Below are 24,433 nucleotides of genomic sequence, written 5' to 3' on the forward strand. Positions count from 1 at the left end.
TTTGTATAGCGGAACATGCCAACTAGATCGACCTAACCTATTTTGACAACTTTATTATCAAGTGTCAATATTACCCTAGTATTTACTGGTTCCCAAATATGACAAGTACATTTCTCTTTTTATTTTTTCAAATTATAGATTCAAGCGTCTATAATATATTTTTTTATTTAATATATATTATCTATTTCAAATAATTTTTTATATTATCATTATGGAAAATAGTTTATATAATTGGATTTTTCGATAGAAAAACGAGTTTGTATATTTGAGACAGAGATATTATCTGATAGCAATCGAATCATATTTCAATTTAATATATTAGCAATTTGAAAGTTTTACAAACTTTAAAGTTTATAACATATTTTATGTGATATAAAATAACTATTATAAGATGACAAAAATTCTTATGAGACGGTCTCAAAGGTTATTTTTTTGAGACGGGTCTTTTATATGAGTTATCCATTAAAAATGATTACATTTTATGCCAAAAGTATTATTTATTATTATAAATATGGATAGGATTGACCCGTCTCACGGATGAGACCGTCTCACACGAGTGTTACTCTTATAAGATTTAGAATAAAAAAAGTTAGTTATTGAAAAAAATTCAAATATTGATCAATGGACCGATTAGTCAATTGAATGGTAGATACAAAAAATGCAATAATTAATATATATATATATATATATATATGGTTAATCATATATAATATTCAAATAGTATATATGATAATGACATGTATAATAATGCATCCCAATATTCAAATTTTAATAATGTAAACAGTTTTTTTTTTTTATATATATATATATATTATAAATTTATAATAATAATTATGAATATATAAAGGTCAATGAAATTAGCCGTACAAGTTTAGGTTATCATTAATGGAGCATATATGTATATTAGTTTTGATCTCACGCACTTTAGGGTATAGGAGATTCACGTGCACCCATGCACAAAATAACTTCGATTGTCTTGAAATTTTTACAGCAGAGTCGTCTCAAAAATGCGAATCCAACGATATATCATATTATACAAACTTCAATCTCGGTGGTCGAAAATGTAAAGATGACCGAAAATTACATATTTAACATAATTCCTGGTCATCTTCAAATCTATTACCATTGCAAATATATATATATATATATATATATTATATATATATATATATATATATATATATATATATATTACCATTGAAGGTGTGAAGTGAAACTGCTCTAAGCCTTCAATGATTTCCACTTAAATATGAGCAATGTTAATGTGTGTGAGACGTTTTATTTTTATTTTTTGAAACGGATGGGTACTAATAATATATTATCTTATTATATTATTAAAGTAGAGATCCTTTAATTAATAAAATTTCAATTAATTGGTGAAGTTTGATTGAAATTATCATTATCTCCTAACTTAATTTTCAAGTAGCAACGCGTGCATATATATAATTTTTTTATGTTAATTAATTTTCATATTATTTTAGAACTCACATGATGAATTAGATATTCAAAATGTTAAGAGTGATAATTATATGATTTAAATTTTTCAAAAAATATATATATCTAAATCTAAAATTCAAAAATACAAACAAATATAGCGAGTGTCATTTTGGTAAATAATATTGTTTTTAATGGCTAAAAAAAGAGGAGATTATATAAAAATGATTAATTTGTTTAATAATTTTGATTTTGTTAAAAATTAAGTTAGGATATAATCGTAATTTCATATCAAGCTTCACCAATCAATTAAAAGTTAGTTAATTAGAGAGTCTCTCTACTATAATAATATAGTAAGATAAAACCAAAATTATTGGGCAAAATAGTCATTTTATACGGTTTTCTCTTTTCTAGCCATTCACTTTGTGCCCTTTGATATTATTTTATTTACAAAAATAACACTCACTTTATAAGATATATATATTTTTTGTGAATATTTGTTTAGGTAAACGTTATATTTTTATTATTTTTTAATTTTACTATTTATTATTTATTTTTTTCGTTAAAAAAATAAAATGTACGAGCACGCAACGTGTGCAACAAAATACTAGTAAATAATTATATACATATTATGGATATTGCAAAAATAATTAAATTAAATATATAGATGCGGTTACAAAGATACTTCGATAGCATACAATTTTTGACATTTTTATGTGTCGTTCCAATTTTATCGAATGTGCTAGCGTACGATTTTTAGAGAAATTTGTTAATGACAAATATTAACTCCGATACTTTTTTAAGATCATTGAAAAAGACAATCGAATGGTGATAACATATAGTGTGCATGCGTGTATATATATACATGAAATTAATTATTTTATATGTCCAAATTAAAAAAGAATGAACCAAATTAATTAATCGAACTTTAATAAGATACGAAACCGTGGCTTAAAGTTGTGGAATTAATTACTGCTTTTTTGACCCCTTTAGAGGTTTATTAATATAATTGTAGATGTCTAGCTAATTATTTTATAGTTATCTCCAAATTGGTTGTGGGGAATATTTATTTATGCTAATTCTACCGATTAAATGTCTTTGTCACATATGCGACCTCAGGATGAATGATTGATTAAGCGCCACAATTAATTATTAGCCACTTTGCATTTTTTTTTTGGTTGGGGAAAAAATCATTATGGTTATTTGTGGTTAATGGGTTACTCTTTTAAAATAATTAATAATATGTTTAATGTTATGTATTTTATGGAATAGTCTATGATGTTCTTTATTATTAATTAGTTTTTTTTAAAGAAAAATTATTCTAATAAATGGTTGTAACTCGTACGTGTAGTATATTAAAAAGACACAATATAACTTAGAAATAATTATTCCAAATAGCTTTATGTGAGATTGGAACCTCTGCTTTTCTTGAGCTTGGAGCAAAATGGTTCTTAATCTTTACTTAATCAAATAACATGGGGATATTGTGTTTTTCAATAAACTTATAAAATTCAAAATATATGTTATAAAACAGAATAATATAATGTGATTTGCTCTAAATTAACTTTCATTTGCTTGAAAAGTTTCTTTGATTTCCATTAACGCAATCCTTTGGTCAAAATCTTCCTTTTCAATTTCATGATCAACTTTACTCCATGCATGCATCTTAGTTGAATTTCAGATGCAAAATATGCGGATAGTAAATTTAATGAAACATTTTAAGGCCATGAAATTAAATATCACACTAAACTATAAAAATCCATATATTAATATTCGAAAATTAATATCAGAACATGAAAATAAATTATGTAAAATATACAGAATTTGGAAAAATAAATATTTAAAATACTCCTGGCAATGCATGGCATGTGTATCGTACATGCTAATAGCCTAATATAATGCATCATTCATTATTATTATTCTTATTATTTAAAAAATAATAATTTAATTGGAACAGCAGATTGGAAATTTATTGAATGTATAGTATACTTTGCATCTTTGCTTTGTTCTCGTCTACATGCATTTTTTAGATCGATCATGATTATCATTATCAGTACTGTGGATATATATACTTTAATGGTGATAACATAAAATAATTATTTTTTTACACAATCATGCAAACAAGGAGATTCCCATATTATATATTAAAAACTAGTTAAATATATGGCCATGTATGGATAATAAGTATGTATGTATAAAATATATATTGTATTATTCTTTGTTTCAAAAAAAAATATTGTATTATTTTCGAAAATATTCTGATGCTAAACTTTTTGTTCATATAAAACAAATTAAGATAATTACTTGATCAAAAGAAAATATTAAATATAATTTGTGTGACATTATCTTTACAATATAATATAAAGAGGTGTACATAGATAGTGCCAACTTTTACTTTTATGCTGTAATTTTAGTGGATTAAATTTTATTGAATACGGAAAAATGAATGTCAATCGTATGTTGTGTTTGGATGAAATGATTTTTCAAATGTATTTTTGTTTTTTTTCTATTGAGAGAAATAATTAAAACTATAAGTTTCAAATCTACTTCTTATACATTTTATGTTAATTAGTAAGGATTTCAAGTTTCACCAAATGATGATGTCATTTTAAATCAATTATATTTTAAATTACTAATTTTAAATAAGTAAATGAATAATTTAAAATTTAATCAATTGCTTTTATAGATAATAAAACTATGATTCAAATCAATGAATTTAAAATTTATCAATCTAAAGACAATCTTAGAGAATTTTTATATAATGTGAAGTGTTGAGGTTGTTTTTGATCAATCAACTTTTAAATACACAGAAAAAGATCAAAACAATTATATATAGTGTAATCATAAATAGTTAGGCGTCATTTGTGTATAATCTATATTCCATAAAAGGCTAATGACGAGAAGCTTTGTTACATTTGTATGAGGATCTCATTTACTTTTCTTTCTCCTTTTTTTTTTTTCGTTTCCCCGAAGTTCTATATTACTACATTAGATTTTGTTTTTTTTTTCCCCCATATTACTATGGACTTTTTTTTTTCGTTACAAAAAGGTTTATAAAAACATGCAATATTTTCCCCCAAAGTTTTGTATTTTACTATTTCCGACATTGTTTTTTGTATTTTTTCATATTTATGTTTATTTTTTTTTCCATTAAAAAAAAATACAAACACACAATAGCGCAATCCATAATAGTAAGGTTTATTTCAACTTATCTTAAGATATTACCTTAATAAAAGATCTAACATCCCATAATTTGTTATGTTAGCATTATAAAATTAATTATGCATATGTGTTGATATATAGATTCTCCGATGAATGATTTGGTTACTCATTAACCAACAATAATAGAACTTACTCCAATGTTCACATCGAGAGATTCTTATTTAAGTGGAAAACGAAAAAAGGAATTGGCCCAAACAAATCTAGGGCTCTTCGTTTGGGCAAGTTGGTCTACAAGTATTTTTCAAGATATTTTGCTCAAGTAACTTGTGAAACTTGTGCGAAATATCTCGAATATTTGTGAACCAAATTTCACCAGGGAATTTTCAATCATTTTCTTTGAGCCATCTTGGCTTTTACTTTATTTTTTTTAAAAAATATTTTATTAAGGATTTTTTAAGTTAATTTATATAATATCCTCGTTTTTTTTTTGAATCTAATATCCTCGTTTTTTAGTACAATGTGCACAACCAATAAAGATTTTTTGGTAAATAAAAAAAAAACCAATAAAGATTTAAAATCTCATCTAAAAAAAACAATAATAAATAAATAAAGATCCAAAACCCAATGTTTTCCAAAAAAAAGGAATTTTTCTTGGGTTCCCAAAAACAGGATTTTAAAAGCTCATTAATTTTATGAAAAATTGCATTTTTGTTTCGTATGTTTGTTTTTTTTTACAATTTTGATCTTTTATATTATCAAATTTAAAAGAAAAAATTGCAATTTTAGTCATTTAATTTTGTCTGGTTTTGGTTTTAGTCCTATAACTTTTTAAAGTTTGGTCTTAGTCCAGTAATTTGGTTTTTTTTTTTATTTTGTTTTGGTCATTTTTTCATCGAGAGTCACTAAATCAATCGAATATTACTTATTTGACGTCGTTGTTCTTCTGTTTTTTTCCCCGATTTGGGAATATTGGGTGTCTTTTTTTTTTTGCTTTTTCCTTTATTTTTGTGTGATGAATTTTAATTTATGTAATATATGGTTAATTCTTGTCAAATGAGCCATATAAAACACTATCAGTGTCAAATAAATAATATTCATGGATATAGTGACTTCCGATGAAAACAAAGACCAAATGACCAAACTTTGAAAAAGTTATATGTCTAAAACAAAAAAACAGATCAACTTACATCAATTGATGCGTTGATGAGTCACTCCATACTTTAGCAGTAAACTGGTGCCACGTCAACTTCACGATTGAAAAAAAAAATACTAAAATTTTCTACAAAACAAAATAACTGTAACGGACTGTGATCGAAATCGGCAAAAATCACAAAGAGCCAAAAAGAAATAATAATAATTTCCCCTTGGTTTTATACGAGAGGTTGCGTGTGTGTGCTTTTTTTTTTTTTTGGGCAACTAGTATGCTGTTTGCTCTTAAAATTAATAATACAGACAGACAATTTATATAATCAATTATTTAAAGATGTCATGTGAATTTTAGAAAATCAAATTTATTTAGCTTGAATGCTCATGATCATGCATGTTTGTTAGGTAATCCGAGCTTTTATTACAATCTTTCCTCGTATGTGTACTGTGAACACATGGAAACTAGCCCAGAATTGAAGTTGGTGTCAATATGGTACAAATCAAGATATGTACAAATATTTATAATTAGCTGCGGAACTTTTCCAACAAACCTCCGAAGAAGAAGCTCGTATTAGCCCATCCACCTCCTTCAGCTGCTGCTTTAACATCTATTGGAGCTTTTTTCACATTAACCCTCATCGTGCGCCCGATTTCTTTTCGTAATGCTTCGATGATCTTGGCGTCGACTGGATTCCCGGACCCATCGTTCACATAGAACACGTTCATGGCTTCCTCTCCGACGGTGGAGACACCTGCTCTCGTGACGGACAGCCCGTTTTCTCGAAGCACTCGAGTCACTTCCGACAGGAGGCCTACTCGGTCCTTTGCGCATATTTCCAGGCTTAGGCCCTGATAAGGTTACCAAACATGTGATATGTGATTAGAGATACGTAAGAAGTGTAGTTTGGCTTGTTCAGGAGGGTGATTGGTGAGGTTACCTCGCTTGTTCTTCGTCGGATTGCGGCCTCGAGACATTTGATGACCTTCTCTTTCTCTCCTTGGGTATCTAATGTGCGACCATCCATGTGACGAATGAAATATTCCTACAAGTTTAGACTGTTTAGTATCCTCAGTAAAATGGTCAAAACTCAGCTGAACTCGAGTCTTTTTAAATGCGGTTTCAGACCCCAAACCTTAGTACCTTTCAAATTTTTTTCAATGTTGTGAAATACGTAAGAGAGTTTTATCCTAAAGTTTAGGTCTCTAGCTTCCTGTCTTTCCAAAACAATCAATGAAACATAACGTACATCGATTCAAGAAAAGAAACCGAGCAATTACCTGTGAAGCGTGCGGGCCATCTGATGAAATAGTGGCATGGAAAACAATGTACTGCATATCTGTAAGTGTGCACACGATATCAAACATAAGCTTCGGTCGATCTCTGCACCTGACAGACACCACCAGGTAATCTTTCTCTTCACACCTCTCGATCACAACCTTTGGTTTGAACGACGGAGGAGAGTCCTCTTTGGTTTCCGAGAAAGTACACTCGTAGTCCCTGTCAGCGAATAATAGTTGGTGGAGTCGTCTGTCAATATGTGTGGAACCTATCGAGAAACTTGTGTGAGCAACATTTTCTTCGTTCCCACAGCCTCGAAGAATATTTTTGAGCTGCTCCTCCACAGATGATAATCGAGATGCGTCATTCACTGCACGGCATGTCGTGTCATCATTAACATATAGAACACATGCTATGCGACTGTTATGAGTCCAGACTTCGGCAGCAGCTACGTTGATGTGGAGATTGGCAAGCACGGCAGAAATCTCCGATAAGAGACCGGGGCGGTCCCGGCCTATAAGCTCGATAGTGGTGTAATCTCCCATGGATTTCACTCCCACTCTCTTCTCAGGAGAAGCCTTCAATATGCCAGAGGTGTAGCCCTTGGGTCCCAAAGCCTATAGTTTATTAACAACAAAAATCATAGACTCACCCATTTAGACTCCAAATAAAACTATTTCACAGGACATTAGTACAAGACTGTTAGCTCCTCTGCGCAGGAACGGAGTAATGTGAAAACAATGAACAGTTTAAGATAAAATCAAACCTTCTCTATGTACTCAATAGTCTGACTGTCCCTAATCTTGCGCCCTTGTTCATCAGTGACATGAAACACTGTTGAGGAAGAATAGAAAATATGACAAGCATTTTAGCCACGAAAGGAGCTTCTGACTCACACTCGAGTTTTTAATATTCTTGCACGAGTAAAAGATATAAACAAAATAGATGGCCAAAAGAAGAAACACAATTGTACACCTTTAGTTTCATAACATTGCTTATTGATACACATTATCGACATTTCATTTGATCACTCAAGTCAATAAATATTCACAATGAAGTGTATCGTACCATCCATAAACCAGCCGCCATCGGAGGAGATGTAGGCTTTAGTAATTATAAGATCAAGGTCAGTAAGAATTTGCACCACCTCAAGCAGGATCCCTGGTTTGTTCATGCTATCAACCTGAGAATCACATAAACATTAAAATTATGGATGTTTGATTCTGATCAATCAATTAATTTGCAAGAGTTACCTTGACCAGAGTACAGTCCTTGCAACTAGAGTTGTCCACAGAAACCCTGAAACATGTAAACTGAGATAATTTAAAATCACAAAACCAAAATATCATGATTCAACGAGCATACTTTGTGTGTAGAAACGAGAAAATCGTAGCACATAATAGGGATTAGAGTTAGGAAAAAGAACAGAAACATGTCAAGATGTATCAAAGTAAGTGAAAGTAGTAGTAAAAGGTTTTGAAACTGAACTGTGGAGGATTTATTCTGATATTTAATGTCTCGTATTCAGGATCAAAGTATGCCCACGAACCCATTATCTTGTCTGCACAGAACACCACCAACGGTTAACCAAGAAGTCAAATGGCATTTCATAACGAACCAAAATATCATCATACTGACACTTCTTGCGTAAGTAATCCTTGAAAACTAAATTAAAACAATGAAGAAATGCTGATTTTTTTGTCAGAGGCGGCTACCTGAATTGGACGCACAGTAGTGAGTTTCGGTGGTTAATTAAAAAGTGATCCTTCCTTGGATTCTTTTGACAAAAGATTTACATGTTACAAATGATCCGACTGCATATAAGAAGATACAATTAGTTGTAGACTGCAGAGTCACAAAATACCCAAAATATTCACCATTTGGTTCATTGTTTTGTCCTAAGAAATTAAGAGTAAGACTAATCTGAACCAATATTTATGCACAACTAGCTACGGAAACAAAATAAATTTCAATGTTCATGCACAAACGCATTGAGAAGACACCATAATACTTAGATTTCAACATGTAGTCAAGTTATGAATTAAGCTATCATACTATGCTAGCTGGCTTAAAGTATACGAGCCAGAGCCATTCGAGGGATTAAGGCCGAAAAACCTGACCACCACTCAATAATAACAGAAGGTTTTCGTTATCAGAAGTACTAAATCACCAGAATTCTACACTAGAAATTAATAGACTGAGCCAGGGATGATGGACAGACACCCCCTTAAATTTTAATTTTTCTTACAAATTAAAGCTTCACCCCATGAATTTTAGACCTCAGTTTGGTACCAAAGCTAATATAAATTCCCACTTCAGCTGACAGGAAAAACAAAGGCAGCTAAGTATACATACGTAGTGTTTTGGGAGAGCTTTTAAAAAGCACTTCTCAGCTTTTCCTCAACAAAATTTCACAAAAATTTAAAAATTTGTTAAGAAAAAGTCGAGAAATGCTTCCTAAAAACTCACTCAAACAACAAAATTTCACAAAAAATTAAAATTTTGTTAAAAAAAAGCCGAAAAATGCTTTCTAAATGCTTCCTAAAAGCTCTGTCAAACACTATCTTAGTATAACTAACCTTACAGAGTTGCCTGGACAAAAACAACAAAACCAAGGAAATAAAACTGTAATAGACAAAGTTAATCGACACAAAAGCGATAGAGGAAATAGAGCTCGAATCCACCAAGATAAACAAATTTCAAATGTTAAATCCCAAACCCAGAAAACAATTTAAAGTCATTAAATTAAATACACAAAATAGTTAACATTCGCTCAACTATCCCTCAAGAAAAATTCTTGATTTTACATCTGAAATATACAAAAAAAAAAAAAAAAAACCAAAAAAAAAAAACATATGTATATATATTCATGAAACCCACATAAGAAATTAAGAGCATGAAATCACCTGAGCTCTGAAACTAAAGGTTGATTTAGAGAGTGCGTGTTTGGTATGTGTAATCACAAAAGAAAAAGGGCCTGAAAACTTTCAACGTCGGAATAGCACTGAGCTCTCTCTGTAACAGTGGATGATTTAGAGAGGGAAAATGGAATCTGTATCGTTTATATAATGGAGGTGAGAATAGTGCGTGTGTGTTGGGATGACAGAGAAAATTAAAGAAAAAGAAAAACGTCGTTAAAATTAATGATCAAATCTTTAGCAGAGATTTAGGTTTGGAACACAAATTGAAAGATTCCGCAACCGAACCATGTCACTATCGTATCAATAATGTTATTAAAAATCTAACTCAATTATTCAAAATTATATATTATAAAAATAGGACTGGGTTTCAACTTTCAATCATTCATTACGGGGAAATCCAAAAATATGGCTATTTTTTTGTGCTGGGTAAAGATTCGAATTAATATAATAATTAATAAATCATGCTAACTAGATAAATTATATCTGAACATATTGTGTGTGGTAGATTTGCTCAAAGATAACTTGATAAAAAAATTATCGAACTCTTCTGTCAACTCCAACACAAGTTGGAGGCTTCAACATTTATTATTGATATTAAATATTAAATAGGACTGGTTTGGCATAATTGATTACATAATCATTGCTAGTTTAGCACGGTTTAGAATAATTAATAATAATATATATACTAATGAAAAATGCACACGTTTTGCTTGTGTATATATAATTTTTTTAATATGTTTTTTTTAAAGCAAAACATGAAGTGAATGAGAAGTTTAGTGGAATAGTGAATATGACGAGATGATTATAAAATAATATTTTTTGATATTTTCAAAATAGTTAATATAGCATGCTCATTTTTTATATAATAGAATATATAGATAAACCTCCACCACAAAAGACTGGTGGATAATTGGTATCATCTCAAACTTGGCATTTTTTTTTAACCAATAGAAATGGAATCTTATTCCATTTTAAACAAAATTAACTGCAACCAATTGGATATGCATGCTTGAAGGGTTGATTCTGTACCAGAATAATGAATCAGTCTGTTTACTTTTTCCTCTTTAAACTCTTTATATACTCATCGTTTCTAAGAAGTGTATTCGAGCTTTTAGTTTGATTCGAATTTTGAAAATTCTACAATATTATCAATCGAATTCGAGCTTAGCTTTAAAATTTTGAACATGTTCGCAAGATGATCAGTGTTTTTGAAATGTAATCTCAATTGTTAAAATTATCGTATCCACGTCGTATCACATGATTTTTATTACACATTGATTCCACGTTATCCAGTTTTGTACCATTTTGGAGATAGACCCTGGGCAAATCAGTAGTAACTAGTAATAGAAGGTTTTCGTTAGACCAAATCACCAAAATTCTACACTGGAAATTAATAGACTCTGGCCAGGGATGATAGATATATACATCCCCTTGAAATTTAAATTTTCTTCTAATCAATCATATATTTTCAAAGAAAAAAACAAAACAAAACAAAACAAAGATTTCACCCCTGAATTGAATTCTTTTTAGAATTCAGTTTTTGGCACCAAAGCAAGAAATAGGGCTTGAATTTACCAAGATAAACAAATTTAAAAAGTTAAATTTCTAACCCAGAAAACAATTTAAAGTCATTGTATTAAACATATAAACTAGTTAAGATTCGTTCAACTATATATCCCTCAAGAAAGACCCTTAATTTTATTTATTACATCTGAAATTTGCAAAAAAAAAAAAATCATACGTACGTATATATATTCATGAAACCCACAACTGAGAAGGGCGTTAAAACTTTCAACGTCGGAATAGTAGGTCTGAGGTGTCTCTGTATGTGAACTTGGATAGGGAAAATGGAATCTGCATGGTTTATATAAAGAAAATGGAGGTGAGAATTAGGGGTACGGTGGATGGATGAATTGACAGGGGAGCCATTGAGTGGTTGAGTCATTATAAAATGAATCTTTAGCAGAAATTTAGGTTTGAGACACTAATGTGCATGGTAAGGCTACCGAAAGATTGGGATTTTTTTTAACGTTATACTGGAGTATTTTTCTTATATGATAGTGACTAAATTTTAATTTTTGAATTTTCAACACATGATATCACATTTTATTAATATACAAGAACTCACATGATTTAATGATATTGTAATATACGAAGAATTATTATCGATGCAGATAATATTAAACTAACTCTTAAGTGATGATTCTTTTTTGTGATCCACGTTACAGTGTGATCGTTTTTCTTTTATTGAATATCTATTTAATTAATTAATTTTTTTAATATAATATGTTTGTGATCTTATGGGTCAATAACATTAAAAAATAATAATTTAACTCACTTTTTGTTTTGAGATTTAACTCAATTATTCAAGTATATATTATAAAAATAGATCAAATTGATCTAATAGTCACGAAAGGATATAATTTATAAAAAGAAATTTAAGGTGAGAATAGTGTGTGGATGGATGGACGTACTGATCTAACTGATGATTAAATGGTGTCAGGATCGATTTGTTATTGTTATTGGGTAGACAAGTACTAGTGAGCTACTATTGGCCTGATGCTGATTTGTGATGACAGTAGTTGATTGCTGCTTAGTGAGTTTAATAGTGTGAGCCACTGAACTCTCCTTCGTCTTGGATCTCGCAAATCGACTAACAAATATACTTGTGCGAAAAGAGGTCAACTTGGAGATTGGACTGCATCTGTTGATTCTACTGGTGTCCAAGTGTAAAAGGCAGTAAACAACACAGTATATTGTTTTTGGATGTTCGAAAACTTAACTGCTCATACGTCACCCCTTCTTTTAATTATGCTAGAAGGTATCACTAGAGGACTTTGAGTATTACAACTCTTGCAACACTCCACCTTAGCTAGGACTTACCCTACAACTCATGAGACTCCTAGATTCAATGAATCAGTTCTCTACCGATTCTTACAAGAGTGTTTTGGTCAGTTCACTCAACTGATTAGTTTACAAAGATTGTACAACTCAACACATAACACGAAGTGATCCTAAGAGATCTGATGTATCTTGATACATGTGCTAGTGTTCTTCGGCTTTATATATGATCTTCTATGTAAGCGCCAAACTCTTCTTGTGAATGTAAGTAACAACTTAAAGTATTCAGTTGTTCTTTGCTAAGTTGTAAGTGATGCGAGTTCTTGTAAGCCGGTTTGTTTCTTCTGTATGCTATGATCTATATTTATATATACAAAGATAACAGTCATCTTGATTCAAATACATTCGTTGGTCCTTTAATTCATTGTGAAAAGGTAAAATGTGGCTGCGCAATTCGAAGTCTACTCAGTATACTAAAGATCTTTGGATAATAGTTTGGACTAGTTAATTAATTAATATGATGTTATGATCTAGTCTTATTTTACTGTGTGCTATTTAGGTTCTTCGATCTGATTCTGTTCAGTAACTTAAGTTATGCTACTTCTGCTTTTGTTCCATTTGTTTGTTAAACATCAAAACGTAAATATTTGATTTCCTAACAAATGGAATGAGAAATTAAAGAAAACATAATTAAAATTGCTGATAAATAGATTTATGTTTTGAATACCAAGTATACATGTTAAGATAATGAATGATCTGACAACCAAACGATAATCTTTGTATGCACGATCCACTCTTTTACATTGAGTGACATATCTTTCCTTCATCTATGAATATGTTTATTTAATTAATTAATTTTTTTTTCTAATATTATGGATTTGTTGATCATGAGTCAATAATATATATAAAACTAATTAACTTAATTATATTATTCAAGTATGTAATAGAAATAGATTAAATAGATCCAATAGTGTGAGGACATCGGGTTGCTAATCTCATCTTAGGACAATTAATGATTAAAACACAATTAATCAAGCAATAAAGGAATATTAAAGCCAAGAGCTAAATTTTTTTTTTTTTAAATTCAAGAACCTTGCTCGATCGGATGAACTCGTCCGATCGAGCGAGCCCAATTTCCTCAGCTCTCGAATTTTAGGATTTTCAGACCGCGCTCGATCCCATGCACTCCAACGATCGAGCGAGCTTCAATTGCCCAATTCTCTGTTTTTGCAATTTAATGACCTCGCTCGATCGGTGGAGTTCATCCGATCGAGCGGGCTCCTCTGCTTTAGAATTCTGCAGATTTCATTTTGTTGTCAAAGCTTGACCTTCAATCCAAATCATCAAAAACCAACTCTAAAACATAGTTTATCAATTCTAGAACTTTCATATAAACATATATGAAGTCTCAAGCATATAATCATGCATTTGGTACATCAAACGGATCGTTCAAAAAGCAATAAAAGTCATAACTACATTGAGTTTCATACATGAACTTCAAACCATAATAGTTCTAACATGTTTGATGCTATCTATCTACCATTATTCAGCTTAAACACGAGTCCACACTTGCTACATCTCTCTCCCGAGCTATCAATGTCGTCTTTGATTAGCTCCTGCCCCATCTGTTGTCATGCACACATACAAAACAAAGCAACAGCCGGATAAACTCCGGTGAGAAATCATTCTCAGTATAATCGACATATAAAGCGTTAAATAAATCATATCAACTCTAATCATAATCGACTCAACAATAGAGTAAATAACGCATATATAGATCAAGAATTGATTCATATATCGTCGTTGCCATCAAGATTCGTAACCGATCTTGACATGGATATCCATCTATCGTAGTCGTCGCAGACTAGAAAATAAGATCGCCTCAGATCTTGGCATAAAATCAATTCAATATAATATCATATCATCATCGTATCGACTCAAACTCAAAAATCCCATACTTGAGATGGATCGAAAACATCAAAATCAAATCGAAAAGATAAACAAGTATGTGATTTTGGCGGGACAACTCAAGAAGCTTCATTCTCGAGTTTCAAATCCCTGACTCGCGATGTCGTCTTATACCTTCGTATTTTCTCTGTTTTGAACGCTTCAAATCTGAAACATAACATCAAAACATTCATATCAAACTTCATTCAACTTATCATTTCATAATCGATTCAAAATCATCATTCATCTTCAACCAAATTCACTTCAAACCTCAACTTCTTATTCTTCGGTTCGAATTCAAAGTTCTTGATTCGTTAGCCTTCAAAACTAATCTGAAATTGAAGAATAAAATTTCTACAATATCAATAACATCTCAAAGAAGATCTCAGCTCAGTCATAGGCTATCAAAACGGTTTCAAAACATGAATCGACGACGTAGCGATTGAAAATCGGTAACCGACGAAATATCGAAACCATTTCCAACTTCAATACTATGCATACGCATAGTCAAATCAGCAAAACATCATCATACTCCTCATATCCGCAACTATAATCATCGAATATAATCTGGAATTCATAACAAACACAAACAATAGCCGTTCGTCGATTCAATTTTGAATATACGAAGTATAAACGTTCAAGAACACAAATATACCATCAAATCTGATCTCTACCAGATTTCAATCTTAAAAACACACCGAAATAAATCAAGACTTATATCAATCCGAAGTCCTCGTCGCAAGGATTTCAGAACAATTTTCGGAATCAAAATCGGACGAGCTGATCAAAAGTTACGATGATTTGAAAATCGGAAATCAAAAGAAAACAAAGGTCTCGGCTTCCTCTGTTCTTCAAGTTTTCTGAATGCAAAATGAAATAACACGTATACATAATGATAATATAATAAAATCGGATATGTATTGCATAAATTGCAATTTAGTCGCTGAAACTTCGTAAATTGCAATTCAGCTCTCGACCTTATTTTTAATTCAATTTCAATCCTAAATAATTTAAGAATATTAGAATTTAAATCAAAACTCAAAATATTTCCAAATTAAATATACTCGTATTAAAATTAAATAAGTTCGGATTAAGTTAACTAATCCTGGCCTTTTGCACTTTAGCCCTTGCAACTTCGATATTTTCAAATCAACCCCTGATCGGGTTTCACTTTCGAATTAAATCATATTAATTCCCAAAACTTGGAATTTAATCTTAAATTCCATAAATATTCAAATCGAATATTTATTCTTTTAATTTCAGAATTCCCGAAATTTAATTCTCAAAATCCGTAACTTCTCCAATTAAATATTTTCGGCTCGGAAATTAAATCTCTAATTTCCATAACTTCTCAAATAAATATTTTTCCAAAATACGGAATTTAAATCTCAAATTTCATAATTAATAACTTAATATTTTCGGGCCTTACAAATAGTCACAAAATATGATCTCATTTATGTAAAGAAAATGGAGCTTTAACAGAGATGAGAATAGAGTGTGGATGGATGGGGAAACTCATGGTTACCTGAGATGATGAGAAATTAAAGAAAATTTAATTAAAATTAATAATGAAAAGAGTTATGTTTGGAACACAAAGTGTAACGTATTAAAATAACGATTAATTATAATTCAGTCCCCAAATCTAAACAAAAATTAATGATCAATCCCTGTCAGAAAAAAACTTTGTTTAAACTTCCTGGGCCCACATGTTTTGTTTCGGATAAAATTCGGTACAAAACATGAAAAATATGGTACAAATACATGATATTTGAGTATCAAATATGTTAGATCTAGTATAAATATATGATTTTCTAGAACTAAAAAATATTGATATTAATAACACATTTATCTTATTTGGAGGAAAATCGGTACAAAACATTGAAAATATGGTACCCATATGTGATTTTTGAGTACCCAATGTGTTAGATCTGGTACAAATATATGATTTTTGAGTACTCAAACACATGTTGCAAGTTCACATTAATAAAAATGTTTAGATTTTATACTCAAAATTGTATTTTTGTACTCGATCTTGAACAATTAGTGCTCAGTATTTGTACCATATTTTCAATGTTTTGTACTTAATTTTATCCGAGTAAAATAATGTGGGCCCAGGGAGTGCAAACAAATTTTTTCTGACAAGAGACTGATTTTTTATTTATTTTTGAATTTAGGGACTGAACATCAATTCACCCTTAAAATAATGAATGATGCGGCGATCAAATATTATTACTTTGTGCGTCCGATCCACGCTCGACAATGAACGTGATCGCTATATCTTACCTATGAATATTAATTTATATTTTACTACTATTATATATTTGTAATCATATGAGTGGATAACATTAATAAATTAACTCAATTATACAAATATATATTATAAAATAGATCAAATGGATCCAATTGTCCTAAAAGCTAGGGGTACAAAATAGTGTGCTGATGGAATGAGAAATTAAAGAAAACAAAACTAAAATTAATGATGGATCTTTAACACACTGTCATAATTCAACGGTTTTAACCAGGGACGTAGCCAAAAAACTTATTGACACTGAGCTGACTTAAATATTTACACTTTGGAGGTTCAGCGTGAAGAGTGGAGTTTCATCATAAATAAGCAACGGCCTATTAGCGTAGGAGACAAATCGATTTTGAAAGTCTATGAGCATACACTAGTAGAATTTCTGCATATTACTTCGCTATTTTTTACTTCGGCGATCATTATTGCCGAAGTAATACATAGTTTTTTACTGCGGTTTTAAAATCAACGAAGTAAAATGTACATTAGACTTCATCAATTAAAAAAACGGGCTTCACTTAAATTTTTAAGTGACTTTTTACTTCACCAAATTAAATTTGATGAAGTAAAAAGATAAAAATAAAATTTTTAATTTCTATTTGATGAAGTAATAGGTTATCCGTTTACAATTCTCTATTTTTATTTTCCACCCTGCTTCGTCTCGCCCTTAATTTCTCTCGATCTCAAGTGAAATCCATTCACTAGTAGAATTTCTGCATATTACTTCGCTATTTTTTACTTCGGCGATCATTATTGCCGAAGTAATACATAGTTTTTTACTGCGGTTTTAAAATCAACGAAGTAAAATGTACATTAGACTTCATCAATTAAAAAAACGGGCTTCACTTAAATTTTTAAGTGACTTTTTACTTCACCAAATTAAATTTGATGAAGTAAAAAGATAAAAATAAAATTTTTAATTTCTATTTGATGAAGTAATAGGTTATCCGTTTACAATTCTCTATTTTTATTTTCCACCCTACTTCGTCTCGCCCTTAATTTCTCTCGATCTCAAGTGAAATCCATTTAGGGCTTCCCCATTCTCTCCCCAACAGATCGATGTCCGCCTGCTTCCATCACTTCCGCCTGCTCTAGGGATTTCCCATTATCACCATTAATCTATGTAAGAATCTCTATTTTTCCATTCTTTCCATTACCGATTTGGAGATGACCAAGTTCAACGAAGTGCAAACGCGTCGCCGCTCTGCCGTCGACCTGTGGAAGAGAAAGCCTCAACTTTTTCCCCTGTTTTTTTGTTGTTTTCCCTCTTATCCAATTTAAATATATGTTCTTTGATGCAGTTGTGGCAATCCCATTTTGTACCAAATCAGTTGTAATCGATGTAAAATCACAGATCGATGCCCTAATCGATAAACTCATCGACGCATACATCATCTTCTATCTCCCTGTAATCGATTCTAAGCTTCCCTCCTTTTCTTGAATTGATTATGGCACTTTCGATTTTATGTTTCCCCCTTCGTTGTAATCGACTCTAAGCATCGCCTTTTCTTAAATCGATTTTGAGTTTCTGCTGGTATTTACGTTAATCGGGTCGAGCTTCGCCATTTGGAAATCGCATCGAAGAATTTTTAGTTGAGGTTTATCGGGTCGAGCTTGTCTTCTCTTCTTTCTCCCAAGCATCTGCCATAGAATCTCAAGGTGAAAAGGTATTGTCGCATTCTAGCTCTGTTTTAAAATAAACTTAAATCTCTAGTTTTTTTTAATTCAAGGCTTCTTTTCCTGTTCCTTTATATCCTTCCTCGGGGAATTCCTTCGTACGCTATGGATTTCCAGTAATCCTTGTCTGCTTCAAGTATCTGATGACAATGTATAGCAAACAGGTCTTGATTGTGACAAAATTCCTAAAACTTCTAACATAATAGTCTTGAAAATTCGAGTAGGCTTAAATCTAATACACTAGATTTCCCGTAACATGCATTCAAAAAATTCCCTCACAATAACATTATTTTTGAAATATCATAACCTTCTTGAACTGTGAGAAATAAAGAAATACACTGCGCTCATGATTTTTTTTTTTTTTGGTCTCCTTTCTATGAACTTGTTGGTGGATGATTCAATCTTACTGCAGTTTACTTGGGTAAGTCATGCATGTTAATTCTGTAAACTCTATTATTTGCCGCCATTCAAGAGATATTGTTGCTCAAACTGATAACTGTGTCTCATATAAATCTTCCATTTTCTTTAAGTTTTTGTTTGATCTGAACTTCGTATAATTTTCTGTGTATATATGTAGGAGGTTATGATAAGGAAGAAAAGGTTGCTCGAGCTTATGATTTAGCAGCTTTGAAATACTGGGGAACAACTACCACTACAAATTTTCCTGTCAGTGCTTTGAGTACCCATTAAATATTTCATGTGTTTGGACTAAATATGTTCCAATATTCAAATATTTGTAATTTTAAAAACTTGTAATTTCTGATTACCTCCAAAACATTGATTCAGATTAGAAACTATGAGAAATAAGTGGAGGAAATGAAGCACATGACTAGGCAGGAATACGTAGCATCATTAAGAAGGTAATCTGAAGCTTTGATAACATAAATAATAAGAATCAATGTGAAAATCATAATGGTACAGTACTTGTCTATATCTATTTGAGCTGATCATTTGACAATTGCAATATTTTTAATCCAGCAAAAGTAGCGGTTTCTCTCGCGGCGCGTCCATTTATCGGGGAGTTACAAGGTACATCAACCTATTTGTATTAATATATCTCATGTATGCCTGTTATATGGGGAATGAGCAACATGGATCGTGAATTAATATATAGTTTCCAGCATATTGATATACATGTATCTGTCATTACATTTTTCACAAATTAAATTACATTAAGATTGTGTACTTTAACAGACATCATCAGCATGGAAGATGGCAAGCAAGGATAGGAAGAGTTGCTGGGAATAAGGACCTTTAATTGGGAACTTTCAGTAAGCTTCTTGCATGAAGTTATTGGGCTATATTTTGTTTATTTTCTGGAAGATGTGCAGATTCACATTATCAATTGAATATTTTTTTCCTATTCCTCTTGCAACAATAATATTTGTTTACTATAGCTAAATTTTTTTTATTGAGTGAAACTATTCAATTGAATTACTACAATTGATTAAAAAATGTATTTTTTTTTATTTAAATTGCCACTAGTAGCAGCATTATTAAATGAAAGCAGCAAACATGGTTTTACAGGGTGAAGTGATTTGAAGATGAAATAGCTTGAGTTTTGAGCTTCTTACTCAACATTGGCCTATAGGTTTTCTTTTTAGTTTTTAGTCTTGCATTCCAACATTTCCTAATCTTCTAAAATTTAAACGTACATGTATAGAGTCAATAGAAAAGTTATTGCGCTAGGAAATGGTTTGGTGTCTTTGATTCACTGTTAACATGAGTCCTTTAATAGGTTACATCCATCATGATTATCTCGCTAAACTATATTGTGAATGTGTCATTGTTCAGACTTTTCAGAACTGGAACGTTGTGTTTGTCCATTCCATTTCTGACCACACTCTTAATTTCTTTGTTTCCTTGTCGCACTATCTTGACTGGACTTTACTCAGTTCTCTGTATGTTATGTGGTTATGATAAAGTTTACAAGCCTTTTAACTGAATGGTCATGCATTTCAGTTGAGGAATCTTTTGTGCGCAACCTCAAAACATGATGTGTATCTTATCAAAACTATTCTGTGATGCGCTGGTCTTCTTTTCTTAGGATAGGTAAAGAGGTCCTAATTGCCGCTAAACCTATCGTGATATCCTTGGTGAGTTCCCTTGTTCAAGCTATTTTGTAGTATATGACAGGAATTTAATGAGTGTTGAATGTATTAGCCTGTATTAGGAGTGTTGAATGTATTAGCCTGTCTGCAGAAACATCTTGATGATCAACCTGTGACAAGGGTTCAGATAAGCACCATGACTGTTAAGGACAATCTAATGGTGATTGGTGGTTTTCAAGGAGATCTCATCTACAAGGTACACTACAAGAAATATGGTAATAGACTACACTAGTCTTGGCTGTTTGAGGTGTTCATCCTTTAACATTGATTTTTACTTTTTTACTAGAACCAAAATGCAGATGAAGCTATCCTCAAACATCTGGACTTACTAAGGTCAGTTCTTATTTGATTTTTTTAAATCTTCTATTCATACTTTCTTTGTACTTTTGGTATATCATAGACGTACATAATTTCTATGAACACATGTTTTTGGGGTTCCTTGTATTGTATTGTATCGTATCATTCTTTCATATATGAATGATCTGTAGAATATCGAAATTTATTTCCTTAACCGCATTGTTTTCCTGACTATATACATGTAAATTTTCAGTGTTTCCAAGTTTCCCAATTTACAAAAATGGACTAAACGAGCTGAGAATTTTGACAATTACCTAAAAAACTCTGTTAGTAACAAACATTTGATACCTGCTTTTGACTGATTTATTTTTGTACATTGGCTGATGAATGTCTGATTCTGCAGGTTCAAATTGCAATGGTGGGGAAGTATGTTGGGATGGCAGATTCATATCTATCTGTTGTTAAGGTGTGATAATATATATTTTTGTAGTATCTATATTCAGCTGATGTCTAATATGTCGACACGCCAGTGGATCACATGACAATTTGGAGGAATTTTATTTTTGCTTATATTTTATGCAATGGTAAAAGATATGTATCGCTTCAAAAAAAAATATGTATCAACTTTATGTTTTCAAGTGTTTAGCTTTGTTTTAGATCCAACAGTTTTTAGTATACTCCATGAATAATGAATAATCGGATGGTTTCTTAGATGAGAACCAAATCTCTAGCACATCATACTGAGATTTAAATATTCCAAGATCGGTGATATGCGCCTTTATAGCTGTTAACAATTAACTTTAATTGTAATTCCTTTGGTATTTAATGACTTGATCTAATAATTTCATTCATGATCAGATTTTGGAAGCTCTCACCATAGCAGGATGTAAAGAACGTTTCTCCTTGGAAAGGTTGGAAACACTCGGAGATGCAGTTTTAAAGTATGCCATTTTTTATTTTTGGGTGTGATTTGAAAATACTGTCTAATGTGATTTAAGCTATCTTTAATTTAGTGTCTATTTTTCATCCTAGTGTTAGTTGAGTGATTAGATCTTTGCAGGTTATTAAGGAGTTAGGTGTGATCAAATGAAAAAATGAAAAATTTTTGTTATGATTTAAAAAAATGCAAGATTCATCGCTAAGATTCTGTTGAAGCTTGTAGTTTGATTTGAATTGTATTTTTTGTGTGTTTTTTTAATATGTCGTATGATTTCATCACATGTAATTGGATGAAAGTGCACTTGTATGAAAACTAGTTTGTGTTTTATGGGATTAAATGTCTTATGAATCTTGTCAGTACCTATCATAGTGATTAGATCAAGTGAAAGAATGAAATCAAGAAAAAATAATTTTTGATTAAAGTCTGTCATTGTTATTAATTATTTTTTCAGGAACTGAATATGGGCTTTGCATTATGGATTGCTTTTGGAGGTGATGGCTGGCTTTACGAGTGGGTGGGCGAAGTGCAGGGCCGACCTGAATGTGTTTGAGTTTTGCGTGTTAAGTTTAGAATATGATTTGCATCCATTTACTTGTACAATTCTATTATTTGTTCACGCCTCTAGTCCCTAGTTTCTGAAAAAAAAAATTTGTATTTTTTGTAGTGTGCATTGCATTAGAATTTAATTTCGAGTGATTTGTAATACTAAAAAATTGTATATTAAATTTTATTTTTGAAATTTTAAATTTTGGTTTATTTATAATATTGAAAATTTTATATTATTTTTAAATTTTTTTTTTGTTTTTTAGAATGTCTTTTACTTCGTCAATTAGTAAAATTGCCGAAGTATAAGCATATCTTTTGCTTCGAAAATTTCATTAAAAATCGAAGTAAAAGAATACATTTTACTTCGGCAATTTCTTTAATAGACGAAGTATAAGCATATGTTTTACTTCGTAACTTATGAAATGAGCGAAGTAAAATATATGTTTTTACTTCGGCACCTGTCCAATTCTGCTTTCAAAAAATGACCAAAAACTTCGGTAATTTAAGGTATAAGACTTCGGCGATTCAGCGAAGTAAAAAGGTATCCTATTACTTCACGTGACACTACTTCGGTAATTAAGTGCCTACGACTTCGGTTATTAACCGAAGTCTTAAGCGATTTTTCTACTAGTGATAATATGTTTTACTAGTGGGCTAAACAAATTAAAAGAATAAAGGAAAATTTTTTATGTAAGGCTAAGCCCAATAATAAAAACAAAATCTCATATACTATTAACTAAAAAAAAATAGACTGGGCTGGAGCCCACCCCAACCTTTGGGGTGGCTCTGTCCCTAGTTTTGACGTGTGTCATATAATAGAATATATAGATTGGGCATGAGAAGATGTCACGAAGGATTGGTGGCATCAAAAATGTTCTTTAGCTCTCTGGTATTTTCCTGAGGCAAGGAAATGTTCCAGAGAAATTGAGAAAAGATATGAAGGTTCTAGATTCGTGCGGAAGAACCTTGAATATTGTGGATAATGCGTGAAGATTTTAGGTACATGTGGAAGGGCCTAGAATATTGAAGATATAACGTGAGAAGATCTAGAATATTGATGTGAAAAAAGTTGGGTCTAGAAGCTTTCAGGGTGATCAAAAAATATATAGAGACTTGTAATTGTAGGAAGGTTTGGATTATTCTATAATACGCTTGTAAATATGTAATATTTAGAATGCTCTATGGATCCAAAAACATGTAAAGACTTGTAAGAAGGTTTGGATTATTCTAAAATAGTACTCTTGTAAATATGTAATATTTAATTAGAATGCTCTATGGTATAGAGTAGAGTGAAATACACTAAATGATCGAGAACTTGTATATATAGAGGTGTAAGATCTCATTTGTAAATCAACCAATTAAAGAATCAAATTAAGTGTACATATTCTCCAAGTTAGTTTTACTAGTTCATACACTTAACTACCAAGATCATCTTCTAAGACTACTTTGTTAGTACTCGCAAGAATGGAGTTGTGGGACAAAGACCACATGTGAGCTTAGAAAGACTAAGTTCGTGACAAGACGGTGATAAGATAATGAATGATACGGTGACCAAACAATGATTCCTTTGTGTGTCTGATTCACGCCCTACAATCAGCGTGATCCACTCATCTATTACTAATGTTTAATTAATTAATTTTTTTCTAATACTATATATTTTTAATCGTATGGGTCAATAATATTAAAAAATATTAATTCAATTATTCAAGTATATATTATAAAATACATCAAACGGATCCAATGATAATGAAAAATAAAAATAGTGCGTGTATATGGATGACCGAAAAAATTAAAGAAAAATAAATCGTCGTTAAAATTAATGATCAAATCTTTTGC

The 24,433-nt window shown here is 30.9% G+C and overlaps 2 protein-coding genes across 9 annotated transcripts; one reads left to right on the forward strand and one right to left on the reverse strand.

Annotated features, from left to right (window-relative positions):
- Nucleotides 1–6,087: 6,087 nt before the first annotated feature.
- On the reverse strand, nt 6,088–10,142 carry LOC140883695 (ACT domain-containing protein ACR3). Of its 2 annotated transcripts, XM_073290263.1 has the most exons (9): nt 9,928–10,142; nt 8,737–8,835; nt 8,510–8,582; nt 8,275–8,320; nt 8,090–8,204; nt 7,788–7,855; nt 7,021–7,638; nt 6,681–6,785; nt 6,088–6,591 (listed from the first exon to the last, which is right to left on the reverse strand). In XM_073290263.1, exons 3-9 carry the CDS (start codon nt 8,572–8,574, stop codon nt 6,268–6,270), a joined length of 1,341 nt encoding a protein of 446 aa, XP_073146364.1. In that variant the 5' UTR covers nt 8,575–8,582; nt 8,737–8,835; nt 9,928–10,142; the 3' UTR covers nt 6,088–6,267. The 2 variants fall into 2 exon arrangements, with proteins under 2 accessions (XP_073146364.1, XP_073146372.1); XM_073290271.1 differs by lacking the exon at nt 8,737–8,835.
- Nucleotides 10,143–18,014: 7,872 nt separating this feature from the next.
- On the forward strand, nt 18,015–22,736 carry LOC140875333 (uncharacterized). Of its 7 annotated transcripts, none has more exons than XR_012148399.1 (11): nt 18,015–18,693; nt 19,281–19,369; nt 19,490–19,563; nt 19,682–19,732; nt 19,898–19,974; nt 20,666–20,799; nt 20,906–21,010; nt 21,101–21,147; nt 21,515–21,577; nt 21,970–22,052; nt 22,503–22,736. XR_012148399.1 is itself a non-coding variant. In XM_073278994.1 (10 exons), exons 5-9 carry the CDS (start codon nt 20,728–20,730, stop codon nt 21,989–21,991), a joined length of 309 nt encoding a protein of 102 aa, XP_073135095.1. In that variant the 5' UTR covers nt 18,015–18,693; nt 19,490–19,563; nt 19,682–19,732; nt 19,898–19,974; nt 20,666–20,727; the 3' UTR covers nt 21,992–22,022; nt 22,503–22,736. The 7 variants fall into 7 exon arrangements, 2 of the variants coding, with proteins under 2 accessions (XP_073135095.1, XP_073135097.1); XR_012148401.1 differs by lacking the exon at nt 19,281–19,369 and having other exon boundaries at nt 18,016–18,149; nt 18,328–18,693; XR_012148402.1 differs by lacking the exon at nt 18,015–18,693 and adding an exon at nt 18,705–19,124.
- The last annotated feature ends 1,697 nt before the right edge of the window (nt 22,737–24,433 follow it).

The sequence above is a fragment of the Henckelia pumila genome, chromosome 1, assembly GCF_033568475.1.
Source record: "Henckelia pumila isolate YLH828 chromosome 1, ASM3356847v2, whole genome shotgun sequence".
In the NCBI taxonomy this organism is placed as follows: domain Eukaryota; kingdom Viridiplantae; phylum Streptophyta; class Magnoliopsida; order Lamiales; family Gesneriaceae; genus Henckelia; species Henckelia pumila.